This window comes from Cryptomeria japonica, chromosome 11, assembly GCF_030272615.1.
Source record: "Cryptomeria japonica chromosome 11, Sugi_1.0, whole genome shotgun sequence".
Classification (NCBI taxonomy): Eukaryota; Viridiplantae; Streptophyta; class Pinopsida; order Cupressales; family Cupressaceae; genus Cryptomeria; species Cryptomeria japonica.
In genome coordinates this window covers 502,767,813-502,780,518 of record NC_081415.1, presented here as the reverse complement: position 1 = coordinate 502,780,518, position 12,706 = coordinate 502,767,813, and the positions used below count along the sequence as shown (strand labels likewise).

The 12,706-nt window shown below is 37.5% G+C and overlaps 1 protein-coding gene across 2 annotated transcripts in view; it reads right to left on the bottom strand.

Annotated features, from left to right (window-relative positions):
• The window catches only part of LOC131068341 (brefeldin A-inhibited guanine nucleotide-exchange protein 2), a 40,926-nt gene that overhangs the window by 24,830 nt on the left and 3,390 nt on the right, over positions 1 to 12,706 (bottom strand). For both annotated transcript variants that reach the window (XM_058003523.2, XM_058003524.2), the window contains exons 2-6: positions 2,330 to 2,647; positions 1,727 to 2,075; positions 1,188 to 1,610; positions 768 to 1,060; positions 402 to 675 (exon numbers count right to left, since the gene is read on the bottom strand). In XM_058003523.2, coding sequence (XP_057859506.1) covers positions 402 to 675; positions 768 to 1,060; positions 1,188 to 1,610; positions 1,727 to 2,075; positions 2,330 to 2,647 — 1,657 coding nt within the window. The remainder of the gene's footprint in view (positions 1 to 401; positions 676 to 767; positions 1,061 to 1,187; positions 1,611 to 1,726; positions 2,076 to 2,329; positions 2,648 to 12,706) is intronic.

Genomic DNA, 12,706 nt, shown 5'->3' with positions numbered 1-12,706 from the left:
ATGAACCCTATGTGTAGGTGATAACTACTATGCTTCTCACAAAAGCAATAGGCAAAGAAAGAGGTAATCGTGAAATTAAGCAAGTGCGGAGCTGTAAACCAATTGATGAAGTTGTTGCCATTCGTTTGTAGATTCAAGAAAATAGCATTTTACTTCTGGAAAAAGAAGTTTTACAATCCATCTTATCCAGCTCACACTGAATTCACTTTTAAAAGTTTAATAAATTTTCCTTAATCTATCGGCTGCTTTTAACTTAATTTGGGTATCACAAATAACTTACAATAAAAGGTAAAAAATATTTGGCTCTGTTCAAAACTCATCCTTTTCAAACTCTGCTACAAAATAAACACAGCACCATTGTCAAACGTAGGGTCATCTATAAATAAAAGTGACTTGCTAACCTTGATTGCATCAATGTTTTTCTGTCTTATGTCCGCAGCAGAGTGAAGGGATGTAAATTTTGCTAATGAGGTCACAAAAGCATCTCGTTGCGTTTGCATACACATGACAGAGGTGACATGAACTGCATAACGAAAACCTTGAAGACATTGATAAGTAATAACTTCATCGTCACTTTGGTCAAGAGGAACACTGAATGCTGCCAGCATCGGAGCCCAGCACACCTCCACCATGAATTTTAAGATCACCACATCTGTAGCAGCATAATAGACAGACCTGAACAGATCAAGGCAAGAAACTTAGTAACAATAGATTATAAAAGAACTGCATCTAGAATATTGCATTCAAATAATGTAAATAACACTTACTCAGATTTGCTAGCCTTTGCCTTGAACTGCTCTTGCATATGCCTAATAAGATCATCACTAGTTTCCAGATCTTTTCCTTCACCTCGTTTGCGAATTACAATATTGAGTATGCTATCTAAACCTAAAATTTTGTTTGAATTTGTCGGAAGTTTACTTTGAGGAATCAAAGTATCATCTTTCATCTTAATTTCTATTTTCACAATACGATCATACAAGGATCCCAGATAGTCTTCAGGTAAATCTTGCCCATCATCAATACCTCGATTATTTCGTATGAAATCTGCCTTTGACATCTGAAATAAAATCGTATGTTACAAAAGACGCAGCTGGTACAAAACTGTCTGAAACTACTTAGTGATCTGCCAATGCATGAGAATTGGCAATAAGCCTAGAAGACCAATAAAAAACTAGGAAACAAACCTTATTTTTCACCATTGGATTGTGTGCATCTGTATTGAGCATTATTACAGAATAAGCAAGTACATAAGCTGTGTCTGCACTAGTAAATGCCTTTGGGTTGCATTTGCAATAGCGCTCTGCAAACTTTTCTGTAATGCGATCAATTTTCTGGGCCTCTCCAGGCAATCTGAACCCTTGTAAGAAGAGCCTAAGTGCCTCATCAAATTGCATATCTTGAAAATTAAAAGAGTCAACATATGCATGCATGACCCTGAGTGAAAAATCATCCCTTTCCCCCAAATAGTCACCAATCAAAGTCTTGTCCAAACCAGATACATTTTTAAGAAATGCAGCTATCTCCTCTGGCGAGTCTCCCACCTTCTTTGCATTAACAAGGAACTCAATGCCTTTGCGAGGCTTCCGATTGAAAAGAGAGATTCCTTCCTGTTTCCAGTCAATTCATTAGTTTCTAAGATGAGAAAAAATTCAACAAAGTATAGGAGGATTTTTGGAAGAGATGAAACAAGTAAAAAGAGAGCAGATAGGATAAAGACATTTACCTGAAGTTCTAGCTTATATGCACGTCGTTGCTCAAATGAAGCAGCTTCAGATGTTTCCGTCCCTGTTTCAGGATGGGAATCCCCACCATCCACAGATTCCTCCCCTACTTCATTGGATAAATGTGAATTATTAGCATACTCTGTATTTCCATCATCAACTTCAACATTTTTCAAAAGATGAGAATCTGGAATACGCAATTGTCTGTTCATCCAATCTCCCATTGATCTCAACACCCCTACCAGACACTTGAGGGCTTCAAGTTTCATGGTGGCATCCTGGGCAGGCAACAATGTAGTGGCAGCACCAGGGGGAACTCCTTGAGCAGTTTTTAACAGCCCATTGACCATCCTGTAATAATCTAGCGTGTCAGTTGATGAGTTACATTGTTTGTCATAACTTCAAAAACACATCCAATAACTTCAAGATAGACATGAGCTAACAAATACACCATAAAACAGAATGTGTGAGCATGTGCTGACATTCACATATATAATACAAGATCAGTGTGAAATACAGTATTATTTATCTGGAAAGAAGAAACTCAACAAGTTGATGGATTGAAAGAAATGGCCAACAAATGATATAAAGGTGAAAATGCATACCTCTCAAATATATTAGATGACTCCACATCGCAATCATAATTGATAAAAACATCCACTAAAATTTGTGAATCAACACAGAGTTTCTCCAAGAAACGAAGAACTATCATTTTCTGCTGGAAATTTGGCTGGGCCACATTTTCCAGAACCCGAAGTACAATCATCGGAAAGAAAACACCAATCTCAGCCTTTAATCCTGCCCTAAATCTTGACACCAAGCTCATGAAAATAGAGCATGAAAGTTGAAAAATGTTCATGAGAGATGACGCACTGTTTTTCAAAAGTGATAGACAAAGATACTGTTTGATGGCACCAAGAAACCTGTGCAGTTCAAAAGTGAACAGAGAAAACAACAAGCAGTGTCATTGATTAGAGAACATAAAAATAATTCCTAATAAGATCTCATATTGACCACCAAAAAGGCAGAAGCAAATGCATAATTCTATGAAGAAAATGATGGCATCAACCAAAACTGATAACTCACATTGTTTAACTGTAAAAAGATTTCTGTCTTTAAGTTGAGATTTCTTAAAGTGTAGTATCCATAAAATGTTTAATTGGCATGACACAGGACTCTTAATTCATATATTGAACGTTAACTGATCAGATTCTATATTATAAGACAAATGCATACAAAAAATGCAATGTAAATAATCATAAAAACGACCTAAGTTACCGGTCCTGGGGTTTGGGTTTGGGTTTGGGATTTGGTTTGGGTTTGCATGTTCGGTCAAAAAATAATTTAGGGGTCGGGTTTGTTTTAGGTTTGTCCATACAAAATATATAAAAAAACAGAAACGTACACATATTTACAGCAGTAATTAAGTTCAAAATATCACATATAGCACCATATATTGTATAATAAACAAAAGCGAGATGAAAATAAAAAATATTACAATGTCAATTTGTCAAACTCAAATGTCATGATATTATTATTATATATTAAAATTAAAAAATAATAACGTCAAGTGTTAACAATCAGCCATCATTGATCAAGCATCATCATATGGATCTTCAAAAAATATCATCATCAGCATCCATATTAAATGATATGGATATTGGCGAATTAAAATAACCACAAAAAGTGCAACTTGCATTAGTAGTGGCACTAGCAAATACATAGTCGAATAAACAATATAATATAAAAATAATAAAAGGTATTGTATGTAGATTTTTACCGTCACACCAAAAGTACATGATTTTGGTGTGATGGCAAAATCGACATGGTATCAGAGTGAAGGTCATAGGTTCAAGTCCCTCAAGCCTTGGACCCTTTGTCCGCGTAAGCTTGGCTTATCGACGTGGTATGTAGTGGGTACAAATCCTACATGGTACGTGGTTGTATCCGGCTCTATCGTGTGAGGGGGTGTTGGCGTAGCGACTATATCAACGATGAGATCGCTCTCCACCACTAGTCTGTGCTTTTGGTGTGACGGCAAAAATCTACATTGTACACTAACTACATCAATCCACCCAAAAGAAAAAGTCATCTTCTAGAGAACAAGGAAAAATGTAAGCATCAAGTAACATTAGGGAAGATTGTCCAATCTAATGATGATAATGTAGAATTTGCAAACTCAGACTTGAAGAGTACTTGGCAAATCAAACAAGTTTAGTGGGGGGCCTAGGGTGTGGAGGGGGCTTTTTAGTCAAACTTAGAATTCAAAAAAAATTAATTAATTAAACCAAGCAAATTCACCACTTGGGTGATGGTCCCTGCTATTAAAGTAATATTGTAATATTTAGCTTATAATGGTCATTTAAATCGTTTAGTTCATTTTATTAACTTTCTATTATGTGAGTCATTTAGTTAGTATTTAGAATCCTTCTATTATGTCTTTAGTTCTCGATCATTTTCATTATAGAAAGATCTTTTGAAATTGCTTATATAAGGAGTATTCCTCTCCTTTGTTAAATAACAATCAATTGTCATTTCCTGGTATCAAAGCATAGGTTCTAATTTGGCAAATTTTATAAAAAAAAATTGTGGTCCATTTCCCAAAAAATTCCAGGGAAATTTCTGTAAGTTTTTAGATCGATTTTTTTAAAACAAAAATCGTGGGTTTTTTGGCAGATTTTTTTATAGAATAATATTCATGGTTTTTTGGCAGATTTTTTTATAGAATAATATTCATGGTTTTTTGTGCTAGAGATCGAGGATTTTTAGCAGCAAAGTTTTTTGAACAATTTTTTTATTAAAATTGTGGTTTTCTGGTTCACGTTACTTTTTCCAAAATCATTTCAAGGGTTTAACGATTTTGTGGTTTTCCACAAAATTGTGGTGTTAGTTTGCAGCACCTTTTTGACGATTTTTGGTGTTTGTTTTTGCAAAAAAAATTATTTTTAATCAAACTTGGGCTAGCTTTAGCATGTGTTTTTGCATGATTTTTTCATCAAAATCGTGCGTATCAATTTTTTGCAGTATTTTGGGGTCGTGCCTAGGGTTTCGAGGACGAACGGTGTTACTAAAAACTACTGAGATTTTGCACAAGTTGCTGCTTTTCTCCAAAGCAGTGGAGAGTTTTTGACCTAGTTTTTTTAACAATTTTCAGAACTGTGAAGGTAAAGATATCTTCCAGAGAATTGTGGGTATTCAAAAATTTTGCACAATTTTTTTAAAAACACATCATGGGTTTCATTTTTTTCCTGATTTTTTATCAACAAAAATTGAAGGCAAGGCATCTGAGAAGCTGTTTTTTAATCTCATTTTTTGTTGGCTGATCAAAAATCCAGCTAGGGAGGGTCTCAACAGCAAGCTCATGTCGCACAGCATTCAGAGAAGGGATCGGCCTTCTATGGGATCATGGCCAAAATACCAGCAGATCATGACAAATCTTCTACATGGTATTTAGTAGAATGACCATTAAGGGAGAATATTAACGTAATATTGTAAAATTTAACTTATAAATTTATAATGGTCATTTAAGTCATTTAGTTCGTTTTTAGTAACCTTCTATTCTGTCAGTCAGTATTTAGAATATATCTATTCTGTATTTAGTTCTCAATCGTTTCCATTATGGAAAGATCTTCTATAATTGCATATATAGGCAATATTCCTCTCCTTTGTTAAATAACAATCAATTATCATTTCACCCACCAAAGTCACTGCAGGTATGCCCAAGTTCGTGAATGAATCCACAAGACTCTGGTGGTACCCTAGATGATCCCTGGAGTGGACTGGATCCACACCTAAATCCAGGCCAGACTAGACCCAAATCAATGGGCCAATACCAAAAAACCAATAACATAGAGAACAACATATGCCTAGCAATCAGATATTGTATCGGAAGAGAGATAAAATGCTACAACTGTAGAAATAGAAAGAAAGTCATCAATCTCAGAGAAACAGAACACCAACATAAAATTTGTTAATAAGACATCATTTTAAATAAAAAATATATTCATCTCACACATCAGCATGATTCTACAACAAAGCGTTATCATACAGTAAGTTCAACGATAATATAAATATTCTCCAAACCACGATAGCAGGTTACTTGGCAGCTGTTCTAGTGTGTAAGATGATATCTCCAAATGTGCCTAAGACTTAGCATTTCTGATAATGAATGTAATTTAGTCCATAAACCAGTTTTGAAACTTGGTTTTGAAACTTGTAACCCATGTTGGGAACACCGTTTCAGCTGTTATGAATTGCACAAATAAGTTTTATGGCTTCCACACCTCTACCCCCACCTCCAGCTAGCTGACTAGGCATATGCCATGTGGCATCATCCTTTTAGTACCACTTCCCTTATTCAAACCTAAATAGAGTAACAGATTTACATCAAAAATAATTCTTGGGGGTATGAGATCTTTAAGTGACCAAATCTTATAAGAATAACTCTCTGTATTGGGATGCGGATGCCATGGGTATGCCATATGCTTGAAAGTGTAAAATCTTTTAAAATCATTTTCAAGAGTTAATGTATATTTATTCAATATGATGGTATTCACTATTTTCTGGTAATATTTTAGCAACTTGCATTCTCTGCTAACAAAACTAGTATATTTCAACCTGCAGCAAGTAATTAGAATGCCAAGTCTAACATATACTACCACTGAAGGAAGTAACACATCATATTAAACTATCCATCAGACCCTATATCAAACTGCAAATGCAATCAACAGAGACCCTATATCAAACTGCAAATGCAATCAAAACCACCATATGCAGAAATTTGAGGGAACAGGAATAGTCAATAATAGATATGACAATGAAGTTTGTTAATGCTAGTAATGAAAAAAGAGGCAGAATACAATGCTAAGATATGCAAAATGGCTAAATCGAATGCAATGCACAGGTAGCTCAATAATTTTTGAGCTCCTATACCAAAAAATTGTTTAGTATTTGGATGATAATTCTAATTAACAGCTATGCTCTATGTTACTTCAGACAATTAGTATGTTAATTTCTGGGGGTTTTCATTTGCAGTGTCGTATCATTGCAGACTTTTCACAGGCAACAACCATGAGGAGATTTTTTGGTCCCATTTATATGTTGGGTATATTCCAGGTTGCAGGTTATGTATGAGTTGTTGCTCAATATTTCAGCTCTGTGGTAGGATAGGTGACATATATATATATATATATATAGGCACTTTTCAACTAATGTAGTAGGATGTAATGTTCCCTTATTAAATGGGATTTATTCAGATATATGTAATTATCAGGTGCTGCTGTGCGGAGCTGCTTCTGCCGATAATATATTATATTTCATGATATTTACCCAGTAAATAATATATTATTCCATTATATCTTCTGATAATTCATTTGAAAACATTGTATCTTAATATATTAAGTCATCGCAGTAGTTTAATATTAATACATGTGCTCAAATGAATGACTGGTACCAATTGGTGCATTATTTCTTTATGTTGCCAGGGGTACACTTTCATAAAGAAACGCACATGTTTAGAGGGCACAATTTCTGACACAAATATATTTGTCTGGCTTTTCCTCTAACTTCCGTAAATGTTCTAAAGAAAAAATATCAGTATATCATGTCATGCCTTGCCAAGTTAGTCACAGCCTTATTGGGATCACTAAGATAATAAAGGCATTTAAATACAGTTGAATTAAGAATTCATTGGCAGCAATTACTAAAGACATGAAATTAAAAAGAAAAAGGGGCTCGAGACTGTTGATTTTATGATCAGACTGATAACAAAGAACATAAAACAATAAACGCAATACATATAACACAGTAGTACCCTGGGAAAACCTCCCTATTGGAGGTAAAAAACCCAGCAACAATTGTCTCAGTTTATTAAACACAGTAGCACACTTATTACATTCCCATGCTAGGGTAGACTTATCCGAAATGCTATGACCTTGACAATCCTTCAAATGCAGATCGTTGTCACTGTAACTTCATTCGGCAGCACTGAAGGATGTTCGCTCAGCTTGGAATACAAGTTCGCCAGCCTTTAGACAGATTCAGAAACCCTCTGTGATTTGCTGATTGCAGAGATAGGAAATTCGCTGATTGTATTAATGTTAGAATGATCACAAATCATCTTGTATATATATGAATTAATGCCTCCAATAGATCATAGTCGGCCTTGTAGTTTTGGTGCCAAGAATAGGATCAGACCTTTAATTACAAGTTACATATAGTTACAAGTTACACATAGGTCGGCCCTAATTACAAGTTACATAATTGCACAAGGCGGGCGTTCGCCCATTTAGGGTCAGACCTAAATGCTTTACAAGTTGCACAAATTACATGCTGCCGCCCATGATTACATAAATAACTTAAATTAGAATCCGATGCTAGCTACATATTTCAACTCTCCCTCTTAGCTAGAGAGGATTTTATGAATAATCAAGTCACATAGAGGCTACCACCATGGCTACTCCCATGGATGAAACACATGATACGTTCAACATAGCTACTCCTAGAGGGTGAACGAACTCATCATGGAATTTCTTCCATGATACCCACCATGCCTACTCGCAGAGGGTGGAATTTCTTCCATGATACCCACCATGCCTACTCGCAGAGGGTGGAATTTCTTCCATGATACCCACCATGCCTACTCGCAGAGGTTGGAATTTCTTCCATGATACCCACCATGCCTACTCGCAGAGGGTGGGACCACCATGCCTACTCACAGAGGGTGGAATTTCTTCAATGATGCCCACCATACCTACTCGCAGAGGGTGGGTCCACCATGCCTACTCGCAGAGGGTGGAACGAGGGCTTTCACCTCAAACTTCTCCTAGAGAAGAATGCATCACCACCATGGCCACTCGCAGAGGGTGGATCCACCTTACCTACTCGCAAAGGGAGGAACGAAAACTATTACACAAAAGATGAGTCTTCCTCTGAAGCTGAAAGAAACTGGCTCCCTCTGAGCCTAACAAGCTCCCTCTAAATGTTATAGCCTTCTTTTTCCGAGAAAACATCTTCAGCCACCAACTTAGTCTCATGGCAGCAAGTTGCATCTCCATTCTTTAACCTGTGTAACTTTCCCATAGAATGTATCAAGCTCGTCCACCCTAGAATGCAATCTCCGTCCTAAAAACATTCAAGAGAGGTTACCAATAGTTTAAGACTATCATACATGATTCGCTATCGAATAAATTGATAACAACATGAAAAGTTCAAAAAATACTTCTCTTTATAAGTTAGTTTTCAACATAACCATCCACTTAGATCACACTGAATCATCTGATGATGGCTGCATGGCCTTCGGCCCTCGCCATCACTCAAAATCCATTCTCATCTATAAGCACTTCATAAATACCCTTGCCATAGGAGTGTGAATTTAGTTTGAAGTCTAGACACTGCCCTGATCTCTCGGTCTGCAAAAAGGATACGGAATCTACCTTCAAGCTGTTAGGCTTTATAGAAAGAACCCGCTCTGATACCATGTTGATTTTATGATCAGACTGATAACAAAGAACATAAAACAATAAACGCAATACATATAACACAGTAGTACCCTGGGAAAACCTCCCTCTTGAAGGTGAAAAACCCAACAACAATTGTCTCAGTTTATATTAGATTAAACACAGTAGCACACTTATTACATTCCCATGCTAGGGCAGACTTATCTGAAATGGTACGACCTTGACAATCCTTCAAATGCAGATTGTTCTCACTGTAACTTCATTCGGCAGCACTGAAGAATGCTCGCTCAGCTTGGAATACAAGTTCGCCAACCTTTAAACAGATTCAAAAACCCTCGGTGATTTGCCGATTGCAGAGATAGGATATTCACTAATTGTATTGATGTTAGAATGATCACAAATCATCTTGTATATATATGAATTAATGCCTCCAATAGATCATAGTCGGCCTTGTAGTTTTGGCACCAAGAATAGGATCAGACCTTTAATTACATGTTACATATAGGTCGGCCCTAATTACAAGTTACATATAGGACGGCCCTAATTACAAGTTACATAATTGCACAAGGGGTTCGCCCATTTAGGGTCAGACCTAAATGCTTTACAAGTTACACAAATTACATGCTACCGCCCATGATTACATAGATAACTTAAACTAGAATCCGATTCTAGCTACATATTTCAACACTCCCTCTTAGCTAGAGAGGATTTTATGAATAATCAAGTCACATAGAGGCTACCACCATGGCTACTCCCATGGATGAAACACATGATACGTTCACCATAGCTACTCCCCGAGGGTGAACGAACTCATCATGGGATTTCTTCCATGATACCCACCATACCTACTCGCAGAGGGTGGGACCATCATGCCTACTCGCAAAGGGTGGAATTTCTTCAATGATGCCCACCATACCTACTTGCAGAGGGTGGGTCCACCATGCCTACTCGCAGAGGGTGAGAGGGTGGAACGAGGGCTTTCACCTCAAACTTCTCCCAGACAAGAATGTATCACCACCATACCTACTCGTAGAGGGTGGATCCACCTTACCTACTCGCAGAGGGTGGAATGAAAACTATCACACAAAAGAAGAGTCTTCCTCTGAAGCTGAAAGAAACTGGCTCCCTCTAATCCTAACAAGCTCCCTCTGAATGTTATAGCCTTCTTTTTTCGAGAAAACATCTTCAGCCACCAACTTAGTCTCATGGCAGCAAGCTACATCTCCATTCTTCAGCCCGCGTGACTTTCCCACAGGATGTATCAAGCTCGTCCACCCTAGAATGCAATCTCCGTCCTAAATACATTCAAGAGAGGTTACCAATAGTTTAAGACTATCATACATGATTCACTATCCAATGAATTGATAACAGCATGAAAAATTCAAAAAATACTTATCTCTTTATAAGTTAGTTTTCAACATAACCATCCACTTAGATCACACTGAACCATCTGATGATGGCTACGTGGCCTTCGGCCCTCGCCATCACTCAAAATCCATCTATAAGCACTTCATAAATACCCTCGCCACAGGAGTGTGAATTTAGTTTGAAGTCTGGACACTGCCCTGATCTCTCAGTCTGCAAAAAGGATACGTAATCTACCTTCAAGCTGTTAGGCTTTATATAAGGAACCCGCTCTGATACCATGTTGATTTTATGATCAGACTGATAACAATGAACATAAAACAATAAATGCAATACATATAACACAGTAGTACCCTGGGAAAACCTCCCTCTTGGAGGTGAAAAACCCAACAACAATTGTCTCAGTTTATATTAGATTAAACACAGTAGCACACTTATTACATTCCCATGCTAGGGCAGACTTCTCTAAAATGCTATGATCTTGACAATCCTTCAAATGCAGATCGTTGTCACTGTAACTTCATTCGGCAGCACTGAAGGATGTTCGCTCAACTTGGAATACAAGTTCGCCAGCCTTTAGACAGATTCAGAAACCCTCTATGATTTGCTGATTGCAGAGATAGGAAAATCGTTGATTGTATTGATGTTAGAATGATCACAAATCATCTTGTATATATATGAATTAATGTCTCCAATAGATCATAGTCGGCCTTATAGTTTTGGTGCCAAGAATAGGATCAGACCTTTAATTACAAGTTACATATAGGTCGGTCCTAATTACAAGTTACATATAGGTCGGCCCTAATTACAAGTTACATAATTGCACAGGGGTTCGCCCATTTAGGGTCAAACCTAAATGCTTTACAAGTTACACAAATTACATGCTACCACCCATGATTACATAAATAACTTAAACTAGAATCCGCTCCTAGCTACATATTTCAACACTCCCTTTTAGCAAGAGAGGATTTTATGAATAATCAAGTCACGTAGAGGCTACCACCATGACTACTCCCATGGATGAAACACATGATACGTTCACCATAACTACTCCCAGAGGGTGAACGAACTCATCATGGAATTTCTTCCATGATACCCACCATACCTACTCGCAAAGGGTGGAATTTCTTCCATGATACCCACCATGCCTTCTCGCAGAGGGTGGAATTTCTTCCATGATACCCACCATACCTACTCGCAGAGGGTGCGACCACCATGCCTACTCGCAGAGGGTGGAATTTCTTCAATGATGCCCACCATACCTATTCGCAGAGGGTGGGTCCACCATGCCTACTCGTAGAGGGTGGAACGAGGGCTTTCACCTCAAACTTCTCCTAGAGAAGAATGCATCACCACCATGCCTACTCGTAGAGGGTGGATCCACCTTACCTACTCGCAGAGGGTGGAACGAAAACTATAACACAAAAGATGAGTCTTCCTCTGAAGCTAAAAGAAACTGGCTCCCTCTAATCCTAACAAGCTCCCTCTGAATGTTATAGCCTTCTTTTTCCGAGAAAACATCTTCAGCCACCAACTTAGTCTCATGGCAGCAAGCTGCATCTCCATTCTTCAGCCTGCGTGACTTTCCCACAGGATGTATCAAGCTCGTCCACCCTAGAATGCAATCTCCGTCCTAAAAACATTCAAGAGAGGTTACCAATAGTTTAAGACTATCAAACATGATTCACTATCCAATGAATTGATAACAGCATGAAAAATTCAAAAAATACTTATCTCTTTATAAGTTAGTTTTCAACATAACCATCCACTTAGATCACACTGAACCATCTGATGATGGCTACGTGGCCTTCGGCCCTCGCCATCACTCAAAATCCATCTATAAGCACTTCATAAATACCCTTGCCACAGGAGTGTGAATTTAGTTTGAAGTCTGGACACTGCTCTGATCTCTCAGTCTGCAAAAAGGATACGGAATCTACCTTCAAGCTGTTAGGCTTTATAGAAGGAACCCGCTTGATACCATGTTGATTTTATGATCAGACTGATAACAAAGAACATAAAACAATAAACGCAATACATATAACACAGTAGTACCCTGGGAAAACCTCCCTCTTGGAGGTGAAAAACCCAGCAACAATTGTCTCAGTTTATATTAGATTAAACACAGTAGCACACTTATTACATTCCCATGCTAGGGCA